Below are 25,253 nucleotides of genomic sequence, written 5' to 3'. Positions count from 1 at the left end.
TTCATCTTTTTCCACATTGATACAATTTATTACAAAACCTCCATGAAAATTAGTGTTCTGGTATATAAAAGGTTTGGTACATGCCATCACACTGGGCTGGGAGCTGCTAGCACTGCGATAGTTATACCTGCAAGCAATACTGAGGCCTGAAGACAACTCCCCGGAGGCAGCCACAGGAGTTTCAGGCATGCGTAATGTTCATGGGATTTAAGGCACAATGATTTAAAAGATCAGCTTCTTTATGTCACCGGAGAATCGACAGTGTTCTGCATGTGTTCTCATACATCATACAGATACAAACCACCTTGATGAAGCTTGAAAAAGAACTGAAGCACAGAAAGTTATGAAAAACGGATACGATATAGAAGGGTTTAAAACAGCAGTAGGAAGTTATGATACCGTGCAAACACAGTCACTGCCAGCAGGCCACAGGCTCTTAGCACTAATCACAACACGGTTCAGAACAATCTAGCAGACACACGATAAACTCCTTGTCCCAGCACAAGGCCTACTCCAAACAGCATGCAGCTCCATTTCTGTACCAAAGGCATAGGGAGGAGAATAAAAACACACTTATAAGTATGAAGACAGTGTTACCAAAAGAATCAAAAAAGATACAGGATAACTTGATTAACATCGAATATATAAAACAAGCAGTTTTACAACACGATCTTCAGACTCTGTGTCTGTTTTAACGCAGGTCTTGATCTGCAGAATCCGGCTTTCGCACGTAACGTTACCACTTGGTCAAAGACAAGAGAGCACCCGTCCACTTAGAGAAGTGTACGCTGCTGCAAACAGAAGTGGAAAACAAACAGCATTAGAAAAGACAAATTCTCAGCACTGCTGGTGTGGTTTTGGCATCCTGATCCTGATCCCCTCCTAGCAAAGCAGCATAAGCCAGGGAACGGAGCACTTCGGCTTCCCCCTCACAAGGACCTGCTCTACCTCGGCTGAGTTAGATGATGACAGCGGCGATTTCTCGATGCAGTTTGGCCACAGATACTTGTCACAAACATCTCATAAGAGCACATACATGAGAATCTATTTTTCGGTGCATACTTTCTTAAGTACCCGCACTGCCTTTCACCTGCAAGCATGCAAGAACTGTGCTGCAGCTCAGCTCAACACTTCTGCACATGGAAAGCAACCTCCGTCAGCCTGTGATGTGCAGCATTACTTCTGATGCTAAGAACTGCGTGTAAGATCACTTACCATCTAAACAGGGCTAAAATAAGCAGCCAGCTTGACATTATGCACAAACAGAACATTATGCTCTTGTGACACTGCTTAGGAAAAAAAGAAAAGCAAATGGATTTAAAGAAGGAACACTGACCTATCACTTCAAGAATGACTCCCAGTTTTGCATGTCTCAGTAGTTACTTGCCAACTGAACAAAGCACAATTCCAGCTTTCCCTGAAAATCAGGTCCTGCTTCCAACAGCTGTGACAGATTTGGAACTTGGGAGGCACCTCCAGCTCCAAAGGAACTCTTTCCCAAGTGGGAAAAGTAGCTCAGCCCAAGCACCCAGCTGGAGGGCAACAAAGGGATGTGCAGTGCAGCACAACACCAATGCAGGCAGCACCTGCAGAACACAGCTGGGATGAGGCTGAGGGAGAGCTGACACGTGGGGTCCTTCACTCTTTGTACTGAACAGAACCCTCACACTGCCAGCAGCGGGGCCACCACCTCACATGACCCAGCCCAACAAGCAGCTGTATGGTGTTAAAGCTGGAGATCACCCACTGCTAACCACCTTTAATATTCAAAGGCAAAAATCAACTTCATGTGCTACACTGTTATTTCAAATATGGAAGAGAAACTATTTTCCTGCCATTGCCTGCATAGCTCTGAACTGTTACAAGACACATCAAAAAGAGATGGTAACCAGGGTCTCAGTCACAGACAAAGCTTCCAATACAAACCAAGGCTCTGGTTATAAGCAACAGCGTGCACTGATGTTAGCAGCACCAGCAGCATGGTATCCATCTGTTACGTTCACAAAACAGAACTGAGCACAGTGTCTCAGGCATTTCCAGTGTGGATCTGTTTCACTGTTTTCTCCCTTGTCTCCTCCTGAGACAGTATTTTATGACACATGAGGTTAATATTGCTCTATACAGATTTTTGTATCCATTTTTATACACTAATGTGTGAGACTCCCCCATACTTTCCGAGTGTGTTTGCATTAAAAACCTCCATCTGCAGCAAGAATTCTCACCATTATTTAATCGACAACACAGTTCTGCAGTGCACTGCTGATGTGCTCAGTGAGGACCCCAGCGAGCACCACACACACATCCAGACCACCAAGAATCCTGCACTGGAAAGGCTCAGGAAGGAATGGGTTTGCCTCCCCTCAGCTGCTTCCCAGAACACACATCAAGGTGCTGTGCATTGCACTGATCTGCCTCTATAGCTCTGAATTCCCAAGGAGAAAAATGCATTTTATAGCACTTACATTTTCTTACTAACCTAAATGATCTTCCTTCAGATAGCACCCATTTGGTGTTTCATGTAGCTACAGCTCTTTCACTTCACAATCGTTAACAAGAACTTGGAGAGTCTGAGTCTCCCCACAAGGCTTTGCTCCATAGCTAATTCCCAGAGCATTTGCAAACTTTGTCCCAACTCCTGAAAGAACAGATCTGTCAGTACTGGGTAACGTCAGTGCCCTGTTGTTCACTAGCTCTGACTCGTGCCCTTACAACCCCAGTATCTGGGGTTACAGCTGAACTTCAGCCATTCTCTGTCGGCTGCTGTGCTGCAGGTTTGTTCCATTTCCTCTTGCTGCTCCGTGGCAGCACCTTATATTTTCCCATCATAAATGTCACCAGCCAACTACACACAGCTCCAGAACGGGCTTTTGAACTGCTTTCCAACATTTACCAGTCCATTACATGTGCTAATAGGCTTAATGTCCATTGAGTCATATATACATAAACACATACCAGGCTCCAAGCTCCAGAATGATTACAAATGTTCCTCTGAAAATGTTTGTTCAGTAAAAAGCTGCCTGAAGCATTTAGGGGCCCAGCACAGTAACACGCCAGGCTTTGGCACAGCCCTGAGAGGTCTGAATGCCCCATTAATGCCTATGGAACTCCATCAGTAAACACCTCCCTTCACCTTCTGCATCCAGTCCACCTAATGGCCATCTCAGATGCTGCAGTGTTTCTGTTTCTCAGTGCCAAAGGTGGAAATATTTAAATTGTATCATTCCTGGGAAATCCAGCCTCTCTGAGGCAGGAACACAAAGGTGCCATTGTGCACATTGACAGGAACTGAACATGTCACTGTAGCCACTGCATGGTAGACTTTATCTTTCCCAAGGCATCTACACGTTACCAAAAAGCAAATCAATGTCTTTCAATGTTTTGAGGGTTACCACTGTAAGTCCCAACGTTTTTCCTACTGGGAAGAGTCGAGCAACCGATTTCCTGTTAAAGGCACAAACGGGACATGGAGACAGCCAAGGCCACAATCCAAGCACAACATCATCTCATGCTCCTGGACTGCAAGGAGATGGCTGCTCTTACTAACTGAGAGCAGACGGGACTAATAGGAGATATTATTTTTTAGATGTTATTTTCAGATGAACAAGTTCATATGAAAGCTTTATTGTTCTCTGTGTGGAGGATTAAGTCACACCATGATTGTCTGAAGTGTGCCCTGTTACAGCTGAGGGCAGGTGGGCACCCGCTGTGAGCAGGAGGACACCAGTCACCGGGCAGCTCCTATGGACCCAGTCAACATTTTTCTGTACAACTTCAATTTCCTATGGAGCCACATAGATTCAGCACTACAGCTGTACAGCAGCAAGGAAAAACTAGTTATATGAAAGTCTACTCTCTAAGGGAAATCAAGATTTGTGCTAGCCCATCAATGCAGGGTTTGTTGAACAACTCCAAAACAAAGACAGCTGAAAGGAGCTGGAGAATGACAGCACTCTTCTAATGCAGTTTCTAGCTGGAGAAACAGCCACTGGCAGTGCCAGGCCGTTGTTCCAAACACTACAAGTTTGCCAAAGCTTCGCATTCTCAGGGCTTTCAATTTCAGCTGCCAAAAACGACACCATGATCTGTGCTTCCACCAATGCCATTTCCCATCAGATCCATTCGCCATCCAGCAGCATCATTTCAGAAGGCTGGTTGCTATGGCGATGCTTTGTGTTTTTCTGTTAAATTGTGTCAATTCACTGGTAGAAGAAACAGCCTGTTTGGTGCCTGTATCAAAAATCAGAACAGCGTCAGTCAGCTCCAAAAGCTTTAATGCTGATGGAAATCGTGAGCGCACTAAAAGAGCTGACACGCTATAGATACCCCAAATGCCTTTCTTCCCTCCATGCATTTCTGTAACCAAAACTACGTTTCCACTTGGCTGTTAATTTTCCACAGACTGACTGCTGTTACTGTGTCCCCATTTGACCCTGAAGCTACACGTAAGATAGAGAATTCAGACTTGTAAAAACAAGAGAAAAACAGATTGCAAAGAGCGATACTTTCAGAAGCAGAAAGGAAAGAAGAAAGCCCCACCACCAAACATTTCACTTGAAAAAATAATTGCTTCAGAAGCCAGTAAACATGCTGGCACAGTTAGGTGCCACAGTTAGAATCACACAAAGGCTGATTCCAACAGGCTGTAAGTATTTACACTGGAATCAACAAATAATACTATATCAGTTTTAGTTTCTGGTAACTTGGCCCCACTCTCCCCTGCTTTCTCTGAGCCTTAATTTGAGCTGCCAGTGATAAGCAATAAGCCCCTACCAAATTACAGCAATCCTGCATCCTGAAAATCAAAAAGGAAATAATACATGAAACTTAAACTCACTCTGAAGTCTTTATTAAGCTTCACATGGACTTGTAAGACCAGTGTAACAAAAGTTAAGGAAGACGTGGCTCCTGCTTGTTCTGACCTCACCCTGGCGCACAGCTGTGCCCTCACTGCCTGCTACAAACACCTCTGTGCACACAGTCTGCACATTATTTGTTAAGCACACTGTCTTTGTAAAAATCTCTGCCTATGTCACCCCCCTGTGCTCCACATTAGCCCCAAAAGCAAAGGAAAATGCAGTAAACTCTCCCTTCACTCTTTCCCAAAGTCTTCAAAGATGCTCTTAATTCAGAGCATGCCACATTGGGTATTGCCAGAAGCTGTGAAACGCACAGAACCTGGTGCACTGCTGGCTATCTGTACCATGAATGCTGCATCCTATCCGTGCTCAGATGCTGACCTCATAGACACCCTGCACTCTGCAAGTGACAATTACAGACAAATCAATTAGATTTAGGGACTTTTTTTTTTTTACTTACCAAGCACCAGTTTAAGGGATGCCGTGTGATTAAGCATGATTTGCAAGCTGCAGAAAGAACTGCACTACCTTGCAACAAGGAATAATAATTCATACTATGTGAGGTTTCCCCTATCAAACAGCTATTTTGACAAGAGGCCAGAGTCCGGCCATGTGATAGAGTCAGCATGAAACCTTGGGACCTTCACTTTAGGCTAAAGAATTTAACAGGCTGAATAATTACCAGCTCCTGCCTGAGGAAATGAGAGCTTTCTGCCAGGCCCTGCTATCACATATGCTGCATGGTTAGCCACAAATTAACCTCAGTGTTTAGATTTCCAGCTCAGGGAATACGTATCTCAGTATGGAGGTTGGAAGACAAGATGTGAAGATTTCTCTACCTGCAAGACTTGGAACTGTACCATGAAACCTGAGCTTGAACTGCTGCTTTCCCTTAACTACTTCACCCAATGATTACAGTGCACATAACAGTAAAACCACTGAATTCTCCTTAAACAGGAGCCCAGTGAGTAAAGTTTATTTCTTAGGAGATTGTTTTTTTAAATATATAAACAGGAAGACTGAGAGTTCAAATAAAGGCAACAAAAATCTCCTTATTTTGGGCTTGGAATGTTGGCAGCTGCCACAAGGTCATGAGGGATAATATAATCCATTTTATTCAAGCTTTACATTCCAGGAGACCAGCAATCAAAACTGGAGTATTAAACTGCAGCATTAAGCAACAAGACTCCTCACATCCTTCTGGCTTTTAATCTTGCATTAAATATATATTATATATGTGCCAAAGAACTGGAGAAAGAACTGCGTATTTCTGAAGACAGGGAGAATATCTGCTATAGGAACCATTGTTCCTTCCCTCATTCTGATCCCACCAATAGATCATATCTAACATCAAGTATTCAGCACACTTCACCAGTTTGTCTAAAATTTCATTTGGTTTAAATTCAGAAGCCCACACACCCCCAAAAACTGTACTTATGTTTATATAGAGACAAACTAATTTTCTGAACAGCTTTTTGCTTGCAAAACCAACGTCAGATGATCCAAAAATAAGGCACTGAGCATTTGCAAATCTTAAAGACAGATGGGAAAGTAGTGTTTGCATCATTTTTCTTAACGTACCAGAACAGCACTGTGTTTTACTACAAGTACTGTAAAGGCATGTCCTAAGTGCAGAACTGGCAACAGTCACTTTGAGAGCCTGATGTAAGAGGAATAAACAAGTCAGAAAAGTCATACCTGATGTACCCAGCTATTAAGTATCTTAGTCATCTCCAGGCTTCATCCTCATCTGGGCTTGCATCTGTGCAATCATCTCCTGCATGCGGCGCAGCTGGAAGAGAAACACTTACATGTTTAGGACCATATCTCAGCTTCAACACAAAAAGTCCAAAATCCAGGAAACTCACAATGTTTTCTTCCATGGCAGAAAGCAGATCCTATTTTGTCTCCTTATAAACCAGACACGTTCAACTCATTCACAGAATACAGAAAAACTGCACTTTTCCCAACCCAGATTCTTTAAAGCATTGCATACAGCTTTCCCAAGAGACAAGTAAGGATGCTTACAACGAGATTCAATTAATAAAACACAAATCTTTTGAAGCAAGCTATGTTTGCAGATCAGAGAATTAACATCTACTTTAGGATAAAGAAAAAACATTCTAGTTAGAGAATGACTGATTTATTTTCTGGAGGGAAAAAAAGAACAAAACTCTTCAACTGAAAACATACTGCTGAGTTTCAACAATTATGTTGTATCTTCCTCTGTATTAGCCACTAAGACACTACTGACTTTATTACATTCAACCTCAAAGAGTTGGCACTGAATGCTTGAGCGCATGCATGTAGAGCATGTAGTGCTGCGCTGCTCCCTGCCTAGAACTGGCAGAGAGCAGCTACAAGTGCCTGTGTCACTTTCCCTTGCCTAACTTCAAATACAGATCTGGGAGAGTAAGAAACAGAAGTGCATGCACTGCAGTGCAGCCAGAGGCAGCAGAGCTGGCCTAAAATTGGCTGCCTTATATACTGGGACACATCTCTTGCTGCAGCAGAACAATGCTCAGCAAAGGCTAATTCAGGCTCCTGTGTCTGCAACGTAGATACACTCTGACAAAAGTGCTCAGAGGGGATCACAGAGCTTCTAACAGCTCTCCCAGGACAGGACAGAAACCACAGATGAACAGCTCTGCTTTACCGAGAGGATTTCATCCCAAACACTTTGCCCACAATGCAGACGAGTACTTCACCTGAATAAACAGGGTGCTCAGCAGCCAAAAAGAAGTGATATTAAATATAAATATATGTCTAAATCTGAGGAACTTCATTTCTTGTTTTCATGTAATCACAGACTTAACGTTTTCCTGGAAATATTCCCTCTTCAAACTTTTAAGAATTTTGTTATGAAACATTTTCAGAGTAAGAAAAAAAAAAAAAGTATTGCACAACACCACAAACCGTCCTGAGTGCACCTACACCACAATGTCAGAACCATGTGAAGTGCAGCACATTCACGGTAAGGAATGTGGTCATCTTTATTCTTATTTTCACTCCAGCTCAGAAAAATGGATCATCCAACACTTGAAGGCGACCAAAAAGCACCAAACTGAGCAACACATCCAAGATGACAAATTAGCAATTCCACATTGTGAACCAGGGACCACATGCTTCAGCATACTAAAAATCATTTTAAAGTGATGCTCTGATAACGATGCTCCTGGCACTAACCCAGGCGCTCATTCCTTCCAAGGTTATATAAACCTTACAGAGCTGTAAATAGAACAGGCACCGTTACTGATGGGAATGCAAAGCAGGAGGGGAAATGGATATTTGTTTTCCCTGAAAGGCGGTGGAATGCAAGCCCATTTCCTCTGTGCTTCTCTCCTCCCCAGATTTTTCCCAGTCTGAACCATAGGGATGATATGGAGATGAAGGGATTTCATACCAGCTTATCTACAGAAGATTCAGCAAAGCTCCTTGATCTCTTAGGGACAATAGAAGGCAGAACATAAAAATCTGTTTGTTTTTTCAAGTTCTAACCTAATCCTCTGCAACTTCAGCAGCAGTTATTCAGAGATGATGAGTCCCAGAGGGAACTTTCACAGACCATCTGTCATGAAATTCAAGACTTCACCTATTCAACCATAATACATAAAAGCTACGTTACATCCATACATATAAATATTATATATAGGTCCGCACAGAGTCAGAATAGATCAGTCTACCATGAGGAGCTTACCATACCAACAGCTTCCAACAATAGTTACAGCAGAATGTTTTCAGGTGTAAAACTGAAGACAAATAGTTCTAGAACACCTAAATTTCTACCTAACTCCTAGGGCAGAAATACACATAATTGGTTGTATTTTTACTGTTATTACTTTAATATCTTACTCCTAATCACTGCAGAGAGAGAGAGAGAGAGAGAGAGACCTTTTAAGTCATGCATTCCTCCATTTACAAACTTGAATCAAAGTTGAAATGGATAAAATAAGGATGAACAGAAAAAGCCACTGCCTGCCAACTGGCAGAAAGCACTTCCACCATGCAAGAAGTCAGAAGTACTGGCAGTGAACTTCTTACATTGCAGTACTAGGCTGATAATCTCCAAATCTTAAGAATTTTAGCATAAAAATCTCAGGATGAAAGGTTTAGCAATAATTTGAAAGCAGATCAACAAAGATTGAAAAGTTGAGTACAGATTTTGCTGCAAGTCAGAAGTAAGATAAAGAGACCCACACACAAATTATACCACAGGATTTTTAAGACTCTGTAACCTTTTCTACCCTCCAGGCACAAGACATGGATAAATTTACTGCTAATGTGTTTCTGCTAACTCGTGCCCATCTGGAATGACATCGGTCTACCAGTCTACTCCAACGTATGTTTAAAACAGCACACGTAGGTAATAGACACAAAGAGGCTTTGGTACATAACAGGAAATATAAATTCTGTTTATGGAGGTGAGACATATTCCACCTTTACAACCAAAAGTCCCCATGTACAACCTACTATCCACAGCATACAAATAAATACACTTTGCACAGGCACCTTGTATGCAGGTTGACATACAATAGATTACATCTTGTTTCTCACTACTCCCGTCTTACACTGTCTGCAGCAGCTGATGCAGAACCCTGGAAGTGGAGCATGGCAGGTATGTTTAAAGAGCAATAGGTGTAGAAGCTCTTACCTCAGCCTCCTTCTGCTGAAGGATTCTATCCTTGTCTACAACTTCTTCTTCAACAGGTCTGTTGAACAACAGAACACACTGATGATATAAGATACTGAAAAAGTCTCCAAGAACAGCTTCAAAGCTCATATTTCAGCTACTGTAAGAACACAAGTCTGCATGCTTTCTCATAGTGGAAATGGAGACATTTTTAAACACATTTGTGTTGTTTCTGTAAAATGTCATCTTCTACTCATCCCTAGGCTCTGGTTATCCTCTCTCTCTAATTTTCCTCCTCTGTTTTTCTCGATGTGTAATTTCTTCATTGCTACAAGGATCTTTTTGCTGCAAGATTCCCTCTACCACCCACCCATGGTACAAAATCATCCATGAAAGCAATTGTGGAATTGCTGCTTAAGCTATTTCTTCACCTGTTTAAGATCTAAACACTTAGATGAATACTTAGAGAACAAGATGGGGAGAAGAATGCTCTCAAGATAGATGCAGTTGTGGACTTAAATTTACCAACAGAAGCATTATAAGAAAAAAAGAAAAATAAATTACAAAAAAAAAAGATTGCTTGGGCTAAACTTCTCTCTGCATCTGTATATGAAGGAGCAGGAAAAAATCCAGCATGGCAGTCTTAATCTCATCAGCTTAATAGGTTGTGATCTATATAACCTATATAAACGTGCCCACTAGAGTTTGTTTTTTTTCCAGATAGATTTTATCCGATCATGTCTACACCCTGCTTCTTTATGCATCTTCCACTTAAAAGCACAGAGAAGATGGAATAGATATGCAGACAAGAACAACTGTCTGTTTATACAGCACTTCACAAGACCCATGTTTAACACATCGAGAAAAACATCTTACAAGTTTCATTTACTCCATATATTGAAATTTGATAAGGAATAACAAAGAACAAGGAATTACTTAAGAGAAATGTGTCAGGTCAGAAAAAAAAAGGAAGAGACTCACAAGCAGAGCCCAGAGACACACAAATACTTACTTGCCAGTTCTCTTCAGCCTCTCTGAACGGAAGTTCTCATAGTGCAAATCTTGGGTCACCTCCTGCAGGTCCTGCATGTGAGTGCTACAACATACAAAGTGTTTCTGAGTGCTTTATCCTTTTTGTCAAAGGGAATATAAAAACTGAAGACAAAAAAGTTCTTAATTTATATAATGGATGCACTCAGTAGAAGGACAATTTTCATAGACCACATCAGCCATAAAGCTCATCAGGACACTGCCTTCATGCTTGCTAGCCTTTAAATTTATAGTTTTGTACCCTCCCACCGATGATCTTAGAACACATACAGTGTCATACAGTGTGCTATGCTGTTCACGCATTTCTTTAAAGGAAATGTTTATATGAGTTTGCAGTGTTAGAACCTTGTGAAGATTCGCTCAAAAAGAGTTAATTCCTGAAGTGTTTTTTTGTTTTTCGTTTTATTGTTGGTTTTTGTTGGTTTTTTTTTACACTTAAAGGTCATTAACTACAATTTGTAACTGAAAGCTGGGTGGAGCTGCTTGGCTCAGGTAACAGCTGGCATTGCCTCGCAGCTTTCAACTGCCTGGAGAAAGAAATGCTGCTGGAAATGATGACCAGCAGAGGGCAATCCCTGCTCAGCAGAGATTGAAACCAAAAATGCACAACAGAATTCAACTTACAAGAGCAAGATGCATAAGAAATTACTTAAAGCCATCTACGCTGGCAGAATGTCCATATCAGCCTATTAGAATACTTGTCTTCATGGATTCACTAATTTCTTTAGCATATAAAAGCCTCTCTGCCTCACTGCACTGTAAGAAAGCTTGAATTTATACATAACGACATAAAAACAGTTCATGTAAGATATAACTTATCAGATAACTTAAAATACAGAAAATATTTTCTTAAGTCAGAGCAGAGGATCACAGCACTGAATAAAGGGATAAAGGTGGAGACCAAAAAATAAAAAAAAAAGGTCAATCTACACTTCCTGAGTGCTACCATTGAATAAAGTCATCGCTGTGCATGTAATTCTCTGGTCATTCCATTGGAGTTACACCGCCAGGAGATGCAATGATTTTAGCATTACTCACACCAACATCGTGCGCAATTTAAGGAAATCATTGTGCTCTGGGTTCTCAACTTCAACCACTCCCCAGGGATACAGACGGCCTCGGATTTTCTTCCCTTTCACCTCAATAAGTTGATTGGATCCAATAACAGCAAAGGGAATGCTCGCCTAATTGAGACAGAGCAGAACAAGTTATTGCGTTGGCTTTTGGTTGGGTGAGTGGGTTGTTTTCTTCTTTTGGGGGATGGTTTGTGGGGATTTTTTTTTCTCTGCTCAGTTATATTTTTCTTTTAAGGACAGCACAAAGGTATGGTAAGTAACAGAAAGGAGACGGGGAAAAGAAATGTTGACAGAAATACTTTAATAAAATCCTTCTACTTTCCTTCCAGAAAAACAACAAATTCTATGCTGAACAGTGCAACCTCTCCTTGCTGAAATCCAGTTTTGTTAGGATTGGTTCGTCCTAGCAGAAGCTCAAAAGGAAATGACACTTTGCTTTAGGAACGTTTGACTGCTGGTGAAACAATTTGGGCATAATTCGTCATCTGACATAACATCATGCATGGAAAACAGCCAACAGAAACATGCTTCAGATACAGACTAAAGTAGCTGGAGACAGAATTTCAGATGTGTTCTTCGAGCATCTGTGGAAGTATCGGAGCACTAACAGGAAGTGATTTAATTAAAACCTTTATTACATACTCTAACAAGAGGAAAGTTGTTAATTAGAAGAGTAACCGTAATGCACATATTCTCTTTTCACTTGCATTTTAAAAGGTTTGTCAGGATGTCAGACAACAGACAGCAAACCACAGTCCTTGGTGAGCAGTTACTTACATTTAAAAAAGAAAAGTAAGTCACAGTACTACATTTGGACCTCTGATGAAGCAAAGAATGGATTACAAAGGATTATAATTCAGAATCAACATTTTTTCCAAGAACAAAATTTGTATTTTCAATGCATACTATAAAGGAATTATTACCTTTAAGGATACAGTAGGCCTGAACACTGCAGCAAAAGAGTAAAATAAGAGAGAGTGGAACTTGCCTTTAAGACTCTAGTTTGTTCTTTGAATTCTTCATCTTCATCAGAATCTGCATCAGGGAGTTGGTAAATCCTAATGCCATGTTCAGAAATCTCATCTAGAACCTGAGGAGTTTAAAAGAGGAAGGAAAACAAATTCTTATTCCATTGCAGAGTTATCATTATCTTAATTATACAGCACATTTCTGTTCAGTGAGATAAAGATTCTAAACTCTTTCTGGATTTTAGCACAGCTTTTGTTACCCTGTTTCTCACTGCAGGGGTAAGCAGCTGCTTCATTCTGGGCACGTGGCACTGTTCAGTCCGTTCAAACTGAAGGAAACTTTTCCATTGTCATCCTATTAAAAATATTTGTGTGGGAACAGCACCGTCAACATTTTCTTTCACCAAAGAAGAGCAGTAGTTTGAAGAGAACATTAGGAATGAATGCTGACATTCCACAGTAACTCTCTTCCAATGGTAGAGGATATCTGAGCAGAAAAACAGACAAACTGCAGCAACTCCTTACATGGGTATTTCCCAAGGGGCTGCAGCTGCGACCCACAGCCGCACAGGAGCAGCCGGCAGCACCGCCACAACCAACCTGCGGTGGTTTCTTTCCTTCTTTTTTTAGGTAACCAGGAACACTCCTAGATGTCTATGTAAGCTCTTGTGCCATCACGTGTCTGTAGGTGTTACAGCAAACAAGCACAATAACTTGATAGTACAATTAAAACTAGATTCCAGCTGCATGGGAGAGGTCTTAATGAATCTTCACGTTGGGTTCCTTCATCTTCTGTTGTGGTGGCAACCAATGGCTACGGTATAAATAAAAGTTGTCCAACTGGACCTTGACTATTAAGCAGCTGTTGGAAATAAAACAATCCCTCACACCATCAGACGAGAAGTGAACTGCAGCTATTCCCATGACAGTGCTTTCCTGGCAGGTATATAAACATCCCCCGCACTCGCACACGCGCCCAGAACAAAACAGGAGTCCACACCAAAGCAAAGAGAACTAATTTCTAAAGGAAAAAAAATATGGGAATAAGTGTCGCCAATAAGCTGTATTGACTGCACTGCATTTAAATCAAGAGATGTTATTCTTGCTTTGCAAAGTGGAAGATAACTGACTTATCACCAAACGATAAGAAAACATGGATAGGTGGGGCAGTGCTGCACTGTGATGCCTTTAAGTATCTGCATAAAACTAGAAAACACATTTAACGTGACTGAGATCTTAAAGATAAAACACAACTGAAACAATAACGGGAAAGCCAACAACAAGGGGTGCTAGAATAATATATTACAGCTGTTAAACCTAGTGCTTTCCTGAAAGGAAAAAGAATCGCAATAAAAACAAACTGTATTTCATGGTCCTAACAATGAAACAGCATTTTGCTTTTTCAAATCTCCATTTTATTGGCCTCAGAGGATTCTGTGTTCTTAAAGATTAGCCTTCCCATGGGAAATCAAAAATAAGTCCAAATATTAGTTCCCCTCTCATGAAGTCATTCTTTTGAGCAGGTTTCCTTAGCAGCCCTGCATGGCACAGCTTGTGAAACTGCCCTGCATTTCTTCCCACTCGAGAGGGACAGAAAATAACTTTGAATTCCAGAAAGACCAAACAGGAATTGCTCCAAGCTGTGTTTCCTTTGCAAGCACCACAAACTGGTTCTGCTGCTTTGGACTAAGCAGCAAAACAAAAACAGTTTACTTTACACTGACGGCCAAAAAAAAAGACTTCAATCTGCATCAGCAAAGGATTCTGATTCTTCCTCCTGATTAGAGGTTCCGTTAGCAGAGACGCTTTGAGTTAGAACAATATACAGCAGCCAGACTTTCAAAGCTTTGGAACCACATTATACATCTGACTTCGTATAAACTCAGTTTGCTGAGTGACCTCTGCCAGCAGAACAAAAATAATGAAGGCTTTCTACCTGTTTCCCTCAGACTACAGCACAAGGGCTGTTATTTCATTTTAGTCAGCCCATGTGTGAACTCTGCTCCGCATAAGCACGGACCGTTTTAACAACTAATCAGTAAAAACTAACTTTGCACTAAAACGGAAGGAGGTGGGCATGGATATCATAGAATACAGTCAAGAGAGGTTGCCTTTAAATTAATCTGTTCATCACAGCATGTAAATTGGGATTCGCCTCCATATTCCACAATAAACGTGCACCGGAAGCCCTCAAATCAGTCACAGAACTGTACTAACTCCAGTTTCTCATCAGGAAACACATTTGCCTGCATTACTGCCACTCTGCGACTAAAATCTTGCGCTAACAAAACACAAGAGTCAAACAATACATGCACTACACTGTGTTGGACTCTAAGAGAGACCAGTGAGCAGCAAATAAAAGCAGCATAGAAGACAGACAAGATAATGATTGCATGCACTGAAGTCTAATAAGAGTATGTTCCTCTTCATTTCACCTAAGAACTATTTAGTGAAAGGTATGTGCAGTTAGAACCCATTTCATGTTCAGTTATTTTAGGCATTTGAACATTCAGCATTCTGAGTGGGTGATGCTGTCAAATATTCCTCCAGTGCTCCACTTAAATGTCTGCTTCAATTCTTTCAGCATCATTCTGCTACCAAGCGCTGAACCAGAAAATAAGCACTTGTGAAAACTGAGCCTGAAACACGCTGCTGAAAGACCAGACATAGTTTTATAAGCAGCAGCTCCGTGAACACTATTAGCATCGGAAGAAAATCTTTCACCAAGTCAGTATAACCACTGAGAAAAAGAAGCAATAAGGGCAGCATAAGCAGTCATATCTCTGCTATATCACTTCCCTGAGGTGCTCTTTCCATCTACCCACGATACATTTCATTTCCCCATAGCAAACATTAGACCTACTCTTCTCTTCAGTCTCTCTCTCTCCTTCAGTGTCAGTGTGTCAGCCTTGGCGATCACAGGGACAATGTTGACCTTTCCATGAAGAGCCTTCATGAATTCTACATCTAATGGTTTCAGCCTGCCAACAAATGGACAGAAAATGAAACAAGCTCCAGTGAATTGTGTTTGTTCTAGCTTTGTACAAACCAAGTCATGTATTATAAATGATTTTTTCAAGTATCTACATCAACAGTATGTCCAGAATAAACTAAGTCAGAGCACCTGCTTATCAGCCCTGTTATCTAAAGACTGAATTGAAATTAAAACTGTCACTATGAAATATATGAAGTATTATAAGCTCTTAAGCTTCTAGGTGATAAAACAACATAACACTGATTGCTTCAAAACAATATTAATCACCAAGATGGAACAAAAGCAGAGGAGAACGTTAGTCTCCAAAGACCATTTAATTGCGTTGGCTAACTGACAGTAACTAAGACTTTTTTTCCTAGTTCAAGCAGTGAACAGACTCACAAACACAATCTAACACCCTCAAATATAAGAGCTTTTTCTTACCCGTGCCCAAAGGGAGAGATGAAGTAAAAACAGCAGTGGACTCTATTGTCTATAATGTGGCGCCTGTTCAGCCCGCTCTCATCATGAAGGTATCTTTCAAACTGGTTGTCAATGTACTGGATGATCGTTTTGAAGCTGTTGTATGGCAGGGGGGAAGGAAGAGAATCATCGCAACTTAGCTTTAAAGTAACAAAAGTGAACAATGCAAAGGTAAGAACTATAGGAGAAAGTCACGCTTTTGTTAAGATCTTTACTGTTAAAAAATTCAGTGTTGCAGCATCGCATCTATTATTGACAAAAAGTATTTAGATAATACAAAAAGGAATTTTCAGAGCAGCCAATTGCCCATTTAAACCTACAGCTACTCTCAGTGCTGCTCTGACCACCTGGACAAAGAGTTCAAGAGCAAGTTCAAAGAAAAGCACTAACTACAGGGTAGGCAACAGAGACAGGAACACAGAACTGCCAGCTTTTTCTTCCCGGGGGCAGGGGCTAAGGATTTGCTTTTAAACCAGCTGACAGATGATATATCCTGGATATCCTCTTGCAACCCTGACCTGGAGCTAGGTTTCTATAGCTACCTATGGAAATCCTCGTATTCCAGTCCACTCGAATTAAATACAAACACATCTGAAAGTCACGCACCAAAGCATCACATGGCTTTGGCTATTTTTGTTACTTTACAGAATCCTTTTCTGTTGGCAAAGGAAAATAATTCCTACTTAGTTCAAAGCAAATTAAAATAAACCCTGTGGAGGTAAAGAAACACCAAACATGGTTATAGAGATTAATCAGCTACAATGAACGGTGGCTACAGAGAGAAAAGAAAACGCAATGCATTACTAAGAGGATTGTTTTAAGATATTCCAGAGCATGTAGACACCTGCAAACAACATCAATGTAAAAGGACACTTTATATTAAGCACTGCAGGAGAAGGGAAATGAACACGCTGATGCAGATAAGATTAGGCCAATGACTGCACCATGAACATAACTTAAACTACGTGAGACAAAAAATAGGAGCAGAAAGCTTATGCTGAAAATTAGTATCTCAGTTGTGGGAAATTGAATATTTGGATGGAGAAATTAAGAAGAAGACAAGAGAAAGCAGAGAAGAAGAATGAATAATAAGGAAGACAAACACAGTATGTTGGCAAATACTGTGGCAAGCAGAGAAGTTCAAACCCAGGATGAGCTGCACTAATAACAATGAAATAAACAAGCATGATGGAAGAAATCCTGGAGCGAACTTGATTTCTCATTGCTGAGCTCACTCCTGGATTTAGGAGGAATATATTCTACAATGGAGTTACACACACATTTCTCTTTGCAAAATTTGCACTGTTTTAATTCATCCTACAGAAGACAATACAGCACTACATGAATGCACTGATTGTGACCTACGTGCTACTTAATATCTTCCTATCTAAATGTGTTGAAAAAGCACAATGTGTTTCATGTTCCTGTTGATCTTTAGACCCTTTTAGCTGGTGAAAGGTAACAAGGCTGAAGACACACAAATATTAGGACAGAAACCAAGCGCAAACAATGGGAAAGCAACTATCACACACTTCTCTGGCATTGCAATCAGTTTACATGCAGTTTTCTAGTTATAACAGCCACAATTTTCCCTATGAATGTGGTGTTAGTGTCCTGTACCTCCTGACTTCCGGGAAACACCTGGCTTATACCACAGTGCTATCATTACTTAGGAGGCAGCACATCCTGTATTGTAACAGCAACAACACAGCCACTGCATTTAAGAAGCCCACTGGGGGAAAATGAACAGTATTACCAAGCTGCCAAAACCCACAAAACACAGCTTAACATAAACCAAAATAAATACACAGATTAGCAGCGGACAGAAAGCAGTATCGAAAAAGAGCCCAGTACACTGTAACAAAGATGCAATCAGGCAAATCACCACCAATTCCTAACAAGTCCAGCCATAAACTTCTATTTTCATTTTTTTACGGTTATGGTTAACCATGGTTAGCATTCACCTTTTCTTACTGCCTATTCAAATACCAAAGAAAATAACCTGTTTCAGAGATTTATTACAATGCATTCACTAATCATGCATTTCCCGATTCAAAACTGCAATGCCTCCAATCCTGGCCATCCAACCAACCATCTCCTAACTACTACCAGCATTTCTGCTGTGACAGAGCATATAGGAACCCTGACTGCAACTCCCGTCCTTGGAAGTCAAACTCTGTTAGAAAACCTACTCAGGAGAAAGACATTTTGAAGCGGTGATAATTATTGCTGCCTCCCAGAAGCTTCATGCCAGTTTGATTTCTTATTTATCCCTTCAAAAATCAGCCTCGGGAAGATAATCACACTGGAAAACATGTGGACCACATAAACTGCAGCTCTGGGAAAAAAGTTTTTACCAAATACAAACTGCGATCAGCACCATCTACTGGTTAACTGTAACTGCAGCAAGTGCTCCGAAACAAAACTGAAGTTCCAGAACACAAACTTGCTGCTTCCTCTGGAGGGACAAGGAAGGAAGGCAGTCACACAGCGTTAGTCTCAATTACATATTGAAATAGTCTACCCATCCGTGTTCCTATGACATCCTGTAAAGAGCAGACTGTCAAAATGACAGGATCACAGCCCAGCCTGAGCCCTTACTCATGACATAAGAATACACGTTTAGAGAGAGAAATCCAGAATTCAGTGATATTTTTATTTTCCATCAGTAAGTACTACTTGTTCCCATAATGTATGTTCATGTTTAAGAACTGTCATGGAAAACAAAGCATAGAACACTAAGTTATCCTACTGAGTCTGAATCATCACAGAATGATTTCTGTTTAGCAAGACTCTAAAAAGAAAAGGGAAAAAGTCTGAACACGTACGTCTCTAAGAAACATCTTAACAGAATAAACAAAGGGCATCAGAGCACAATCAGCAGGAAGAGCTCTGTGTAACACAATGCACGGGCGGCAGAGCTCCTCGCTGCAGCGGAAGGAAGCTCTGGTCAGCAGCGCACGAAACAAGCAAGGCCATGCTACTGTCCAGAAGGGCGTCCTAATGGTACTCCAGAAGTTAGATGACTTTTCATTCAATAACACTGGAAAAGTGGAAGGTAGAAAAACTACTAAGCAGGGCAGTATTTATGTACATACCAGTCCTGGCTGTTAATGGCATCTCCATAGCCTGGTGTGTCCACTACCGTTAAGCGCAGTTTCACTCCCCGCTCCTCTATCTCTACTGTAGAAGCTTCAATTTGAACCGTTCTCTCTATTTTCTCTAAAATAAAGGAACATTTTGACTGTTACTATTCTTACATTTCTATCAATGCTGCAGATACTCCTGAAAGAGAAAGCAATGAAGAAAACACGCAGCTTTCACTATAACTGTCAGGACAGAATATTCCGTAGAAAAAAATAGTCCAAATTCAACAAACAGAGAACCACAGTGAACCCAGAAAATCAGATTTGTTAGTGATAGTATGCAAAAAATAAAACAATATGAGGAAGCGTGCCAGATTCTTTGCCAAAAGGCATTGACACCTCTAATTAGGACTTCAGACTTCGCAGGTGAAAAACCAATAGAGGAAGTGGGGAATAGAGTAAAACCACATTTAAGTGTTCTAACATCTAAAATGTCTGCCATTTGTTTTTGCTCTGTAGGGTTGTTTTGTTGTTAGTTTTTTAAATAGAACCTGATGAATAAACAATAAACGCTGAGTTTTTTAAAGGAGATACAAATGAGAAAACGATGGCTTAAAGACAAGCATTGGGAGATTAAAATACAGTAAAACTGTTTGAAGAAAGGGTCTCAAGGGTGAAGTTACCATCAGGATGAGAACTGTGAGATTTGCTAGGGATGTATGTGCTAAAGGAATAGAGAAACCACATTTACCTGCAGCTCCAGGAATATAACGCTCTGGATAAAGATCAGTCAGAAACAGACTGTTAATTAAAGTTGATTTTCCCAAGCCAGACTCACCTACAAACAAAATAATTCATATTATTCAGCATATACACTTTTTACTCCAGGCTTTGTTAAGCACCACCTCTTTCCCCAAGCCCACATAACAGAGGATCTGTCAGGATCCACCCAAGCTTTTAAGATAAAAACATCAAAGGTTCAGCCAAGCAGTTTTTAAAACACAGGAAAAACAATCCTTTAGTGTTTTCATAAATGCTGCCTGAAAATGCAAAGCTTACTGTTCTGAATTTCATAATAAAAGCTGAGAAGTCACCCAGCCCTTTAACTATGTAGAACCAGAGGTAGGTGGCTGTATTTCATGGAAACGTATTAAACCGGGAGCTGTAGCTCTCTTGATGAAAGTTTACTGAGCTTTGTCCCTGCTGGGACATTGACTGGACAGCACACGAACAAAGCAATGCCAAATTAGCTGTCAAGCTCTGCATCCCTGTAGTTAGACAATGAGCTAATGAAAAAATCCTAAGAAAATCATTCAGAATTCAGTGAGAAGTTCCATCAATCTAGAATTTCAAGTCATACAAATGTCATCCTACATCAAAGCAGTAAAGTTAAACCTGTAAATGCAATTGTTAAATCTGAATTACAAAGTTATCTTCCTTTTTTTCCTAACTCAAGGCATCAGAAGAGCCAGCATTCAGAAGTGGCCATGCTCCCCTTGTACTTGAACAACACTAAACTCATTCTGTGTCAGCACAGCACATAACTTAGAATGGCTTTCTACCTAGAAGTCTTCCCATCAAAGGCTCCTACAGGTGCTCATTCGCAGAACAAGCAAATCAAAAGTTTATTTATGATGCCAGATTGAGTCAGCACAGAACAATAGAAAGCAGAAGAACAGAACCACCATTACAACAGAAAGACATCCGTGTGCATTCACATGTTCAGCTGTGGAAACCTGACAATAAGAAAGATTAGGCAACTATCCCTAACATCTGATGATGAGTCAGTGAGGATGTCCTGCTGGCACACAGTTATCGCCTTCAATCACTACAGATATCCCCTCCTATGAAACATGACAAAATGGAGATTGAGCCAGACAGAACAGTTCAGCGCTTTTCTCCTCTGTATGCTCATATATCAATTGTTACCTTGGAAGACAAAGATGTCTGCGTGAAAGAATTATTTCATTTTGATGGTTAAAATCAGGAAAAAAAATCCTAAATAAGTGACTTACCAACCACCATCAGTGTGAATTCAAAGCCCTTCTTCACAGACTTCCGATGGACCTGGTTTGGTAGATTAGCAAATCCCACATAACCCGCTGAGTCTGAAAACTAACCAGAAAGAAACAGAGTTCAAACCATAGCTGCTTTCACAAGTTGGACAGATTCAAAGCACAGAACCCTGGCTGTGCAGCCATCTCCTTACCTTCACTTTTTCACCTGACTGAGACATGTTTCGTCACTCCAAGTGCCAGACACTGAAAAATAAAACACAGAGTAAGTGGTAGTTGATGTCATTATTAACTTTGAGCTGATTGATAGCATACAAACACCAGCTTTTATTCTAGTAGAATGAAACGTAGAAGAACAGCATTCTTTTTCATCCTGTTTTTACCCTTTCCACAGATACATTACGTTTTTTCTCTTAACAACAGCTTACAAATAGCAGACACTATTTTATCAGTTGTCTAAAGAGCACCTAAAGGTGACGTGAGGATTATGGTGGCATAAGAAGTTCCCAGGCACTGGGACACTTGCGGGCTACAAAGTTACTTTCAGGCACACTGAAGCACTTTCCCTGAACATTAAGGGGATGCTGCAGAACCACAGTGCTCAGCTCATCCACACCGGGCGTGAAATCTGAACCTGATCTGAGGGACCCCATAAGTAACTGCAGTTTCGACATCCAGAAGAGCTGAGTTTTGGCAAGCCTTTATCTCCTTCCTGAAGGATGTTAGCTGCAGTACAGCTGAGTTACCACGGCAATGCGAGGCCCTTTCAATCAGTGCTGCCACAGAGCCCTCGCAGGAGGTGAAGCAGTGGAAGGAGCACTTCACAGCTCGCCTTGCTGCCAGCACAGCCCTTGGCCTGGGAAGCAGGAAGTGACCTATGCAGCACCTGTGAGCTCTGACAAATGCCTTCCTGTCCAGCAGCAGAGGCCATCCCGGCAGGATGCAGCACAGCTTCTGGCAGCGCCTGCTTGACAGTCAAACCCCGGCACAGAAACACCAAGCTCTGGGCTGAAGGAAAGGCCTAAGTTAGCATCAGTGCACTCTGAGCTTTAAAGGAAACACATCTTCAACTTCCACACATTTAACTTGTCCTGGAACAGTCACAGCCCTACAGACACAGCTGCACTGACACAAAGACAAGGTACAGTTGTGTAACAAGTGCATCAGCAGCACCACTTTGGTTGCCAAGGCCTGCAGCCACATTCTAGCAGGACTAGCAGAAAGACAGCTAAGCTAGAGAATATCCAACAAATTCAACTTTCCAGCAGCGGATCTCATAGCAACAGCTCATTCTGGAGCTCAGTGAATTCCCCTCCAACATAACGTGCTGCTCAGCAGCCACAGCACTGGGTGGCACCGCAATGAGCCACAGCCAATGTGGGCATGGCAGCCTGCTGCCCTCTGCAAGGAAATGGGACTGAAGTGAGAGAGAGAAAGGGGAAGGAAAGTGGGTCATTTCCTCGGTTCCTGTCAGGATGCAGGCAGCTCTCAGGAACACACAGTCTGGGACTTTCTTAGTGTTAAGCAGCACAAAGAAAACGCTCTGACAAGTACCCAAGGAGCCTTTCCATACACGGCTATTAACAACATTGTAAAACAATGGCTCTGCGGTGATCTTAGCCATCCCTGCAGCAGAACGGCCACCCCGATTCACTCAGTGAGTCACCTTTCTTCTCATCTGAGTTCATGTTCCTTTGGTTCTCTTGTAAAAGCACACATTACAATCAAGCACGGCAGCACAGGAAGCAGCAACGTAAGCAGATGTCCAAGCGCTGAACATGGCTTTGGCACCAGCAGCAGAAATTCTGATGGCTGATCTTCAGCCACAAACAGACAGAAGAACAAGGACAGCTCCATGGAGCATCACCTGCTGGATCCTCACCCATGGCACCAGCCCTCACAGCATGCAAAAATGAAAACACTGAAAAACTTGGTCTCTGAATTGGTATTTGGTGCACAGAAGTTTCACATATTGTTATTTTTGACACTGCATTCATCCAATGACACACCATAACAGGTTCGCTTTGCTACTGGGAAGGCAACGCTGTTCATCAAAGCCAATAATGCTTCTATGTCCTTAAAAGCTCTGCTGATCATCAGACCAGCAGTAGAAGAACTTTCACACTAAAAATGCAGCGTGTTACACCTCTGTGACTTGGCAGCGTGTATATGCACAGCAGAGGGATGCAAGGAGTCAGCAACTAAGAGGGAAGAATGGTGTGTGAGCTCCGTTCTTAACAGGAAATGGGCTGGAGAAAGCGAATGCAGCTCCAGCTCTGACCCGAGGTGTTCTGTGTAGGGGTCAGTTCTAGTGGTAACACACTGCCCTGGACACCTCACTTTCTCATTGTTATTTCAGCGAACGCCATCACACAGAAGGCACAAAGGAGGCATCAGTTGTGCTCACATTAAGGGTTTGTTTCAGCTGTTATGTGTTTCCTACACAAGCAGCTATTGGCAGCATTTCCCACAGTTACTGCACCAAAGAACAATACTGTAAGTCAGTCTGCACACACAATGGGCTCCTTAAAGTCAGTTCAGTGAATGACCACGATACCAGCGGGGTAACACAGCGAGCTCACCTGCAGCCACACACCTACGAGAAGCAAAACCGTGGGAATATACGACAAATGAACCGTTCACCTTTTGGTTAACACACAACAAACGGACACCTCGCTATCTTTATCCTTCTGCATTTAGTCCCGCGGTACCGCACCGTGGCCGTGCAGACGCCCCAAGCTCGTGCGCCGGGAGCTGCGGGCACGGCCGGCCCGGCGCGGTTCTGGCTGCCCAGCAGCGGGTCGAGCTGCCGCGAGAGCGATTACAGCAGCCCAACGACGGCCAAGAAATGCAGCCCGGCCGGCACGGTACGGTACGGTACGGCACTGCGGGCAGACGGGAGCGGGCACGAAGCGGCACGGACAAGGGGCACGGCGGCACGGGACGGAGCGCTAACCGGGACCGAGGGCTAACCGGGACTGAGCGCTAACCGGGACTGAGCGCTAACCGGGACTGAGGGTAACCGGGGTTGAGGGTAACCGGGACTGAGGGTAACCGGGACTGAGGGTAACCGGGACTGAGCGGCAGCCCGGGGTAGGCCCAGGCGCTGCTGGCGGGCCCCAGTTCCGAGGGGCTCAGGGCCGGGCCTGCCGCGCTGCAATGCCGACGGCCCCGGACCGGCTGCGAGGGCGGGCAGCGACCGCCCGGTGCACACAGGCCGCCCGGTGCACACAGGCCCCGCCCGGCCGCTCCCCGTGCCGTCCTTACCTCAGCCCGGTGCCGCGCTGACAGGCCTCACCCGCCGCCTCCGCCCGCGGGCCGCTCGCATCCCACACGCCACCGCGGCCGGGCGGCTCTATGGTTGCGGGGCGGGCAGAGCGGCGCCGTGTCTGCAGGGGCGGCCCGTGATGGCGGCCCGCAGCTCGGAGCTGCTCGTTGTGCCGCTCACGGCGCTGCCGCCCGCTGCCCCTCGCTCCGGTCGTAGCGCCCCGATTCACCCGCACGAACGTCTCGGTTCCGGGCTGCAGCGGGGGCACAGCTCGCAGGTTCTGGAGCCAGGGAGGACTCACGTGTAGGGACCCAGAGCACCGGCGATACCCGCAGTGCGGTCACGGAGCACAGCGCTGTGTGATGCTGGAGGACACGGGACCGGTGAACGAAAGCATTGACAAAGGCACAGCGCCTGGATTCAGCCCCGTGCCCAGCAGCGCACACAGTCACACTATGGAGGGCAGGTTTTGCAGGTGATCTATAGGATGTCAGGCAAACCTTCTGCCTCCACACCTCAATTACCACAAAGCACATTTCTGTTCTGTCTGCGTTTGTATCCATTAAGCAAATGAGGTCACGATTCTCAGCAGGAAGACGTGGCAGTGAAAGATGCTGCTGGAGGCAGCTGGCGCTGTTTGCTGACTCCCATCACAGCATCATGTGAGCATTGATGGGATCTGAGTAACAGCGAGACAACAGCCCAAGGAACAGCAGCCGGGGCCCATCTCCCAGCACAACAAGCGCCGTGACAGTGCAACGTGCTGCTCAGCACCTGCAGGGATTTCAATTGCCATTTCAGGTCATTCCATAGACATCTGTAGGTGTTTTGCACTATCACCAATGGA

At 42.9% G+C, this 25,253-nt stretch overlaps 1 protein-coding gene across 1 annotated transcript; it reads right to left on the bottom strand.

The window, feature by feature from the left end:
• On the bottom strand, nt 1-24,534 carry LOC107321056 (septin-2). The gene is made up of 13 exons (XM_015877568.2): nt 24,406-24,534; nt 21,333-21,384; nt 21,139-21,238; nt 19,875-19,961; nt 19,136-19,259; nt 15,999-16,133; nt 15,444-15,561; nt 12,601-12,702; nt 11,575-11,720; nt 10,499-10,582; nt 9,508-9,565; nt 6,555-6,648; nt 1-791 (listed from the first exon to the last, which is right to left on the bottom strand). The coding sequence occupies exons 2-12, from the start codon at nt 21,357-21,359 to the stop codon at nt 6,580-6,582; spliced, it is 1,050 nt and encodes a 349-aa protein (XP_015733054.1). The 5' UTR covers nt 21,360-21,384; nt 24,406-24,534; the 3' UTR covers nt 1-791; nt 6,555-6,579.
• Between the last annotated feature and the right edge of the window lie 719 nt (nt 24,535-25,253).

This window comes from Coturnix japonica, chromosome 15 (assembly GCF_001577835.2).
Source record: "Coturnix japonica isolate 7356 chromosome 15, Coturnix japonica 2.1, whole genome shotgun sequence".
In the NCBI taxonomy this organism is placed as follows: Eukaryota; Metazoa; Chordata; class Aves; order Galliformes; family Phasianidae; genus Coturnix; species Coturnix japonica.
The sequence above is the reverse complement of the archived record's forward strand: the minus strand, read 5'-3'. Positions and strand labels throughout refer to the sequence as shown.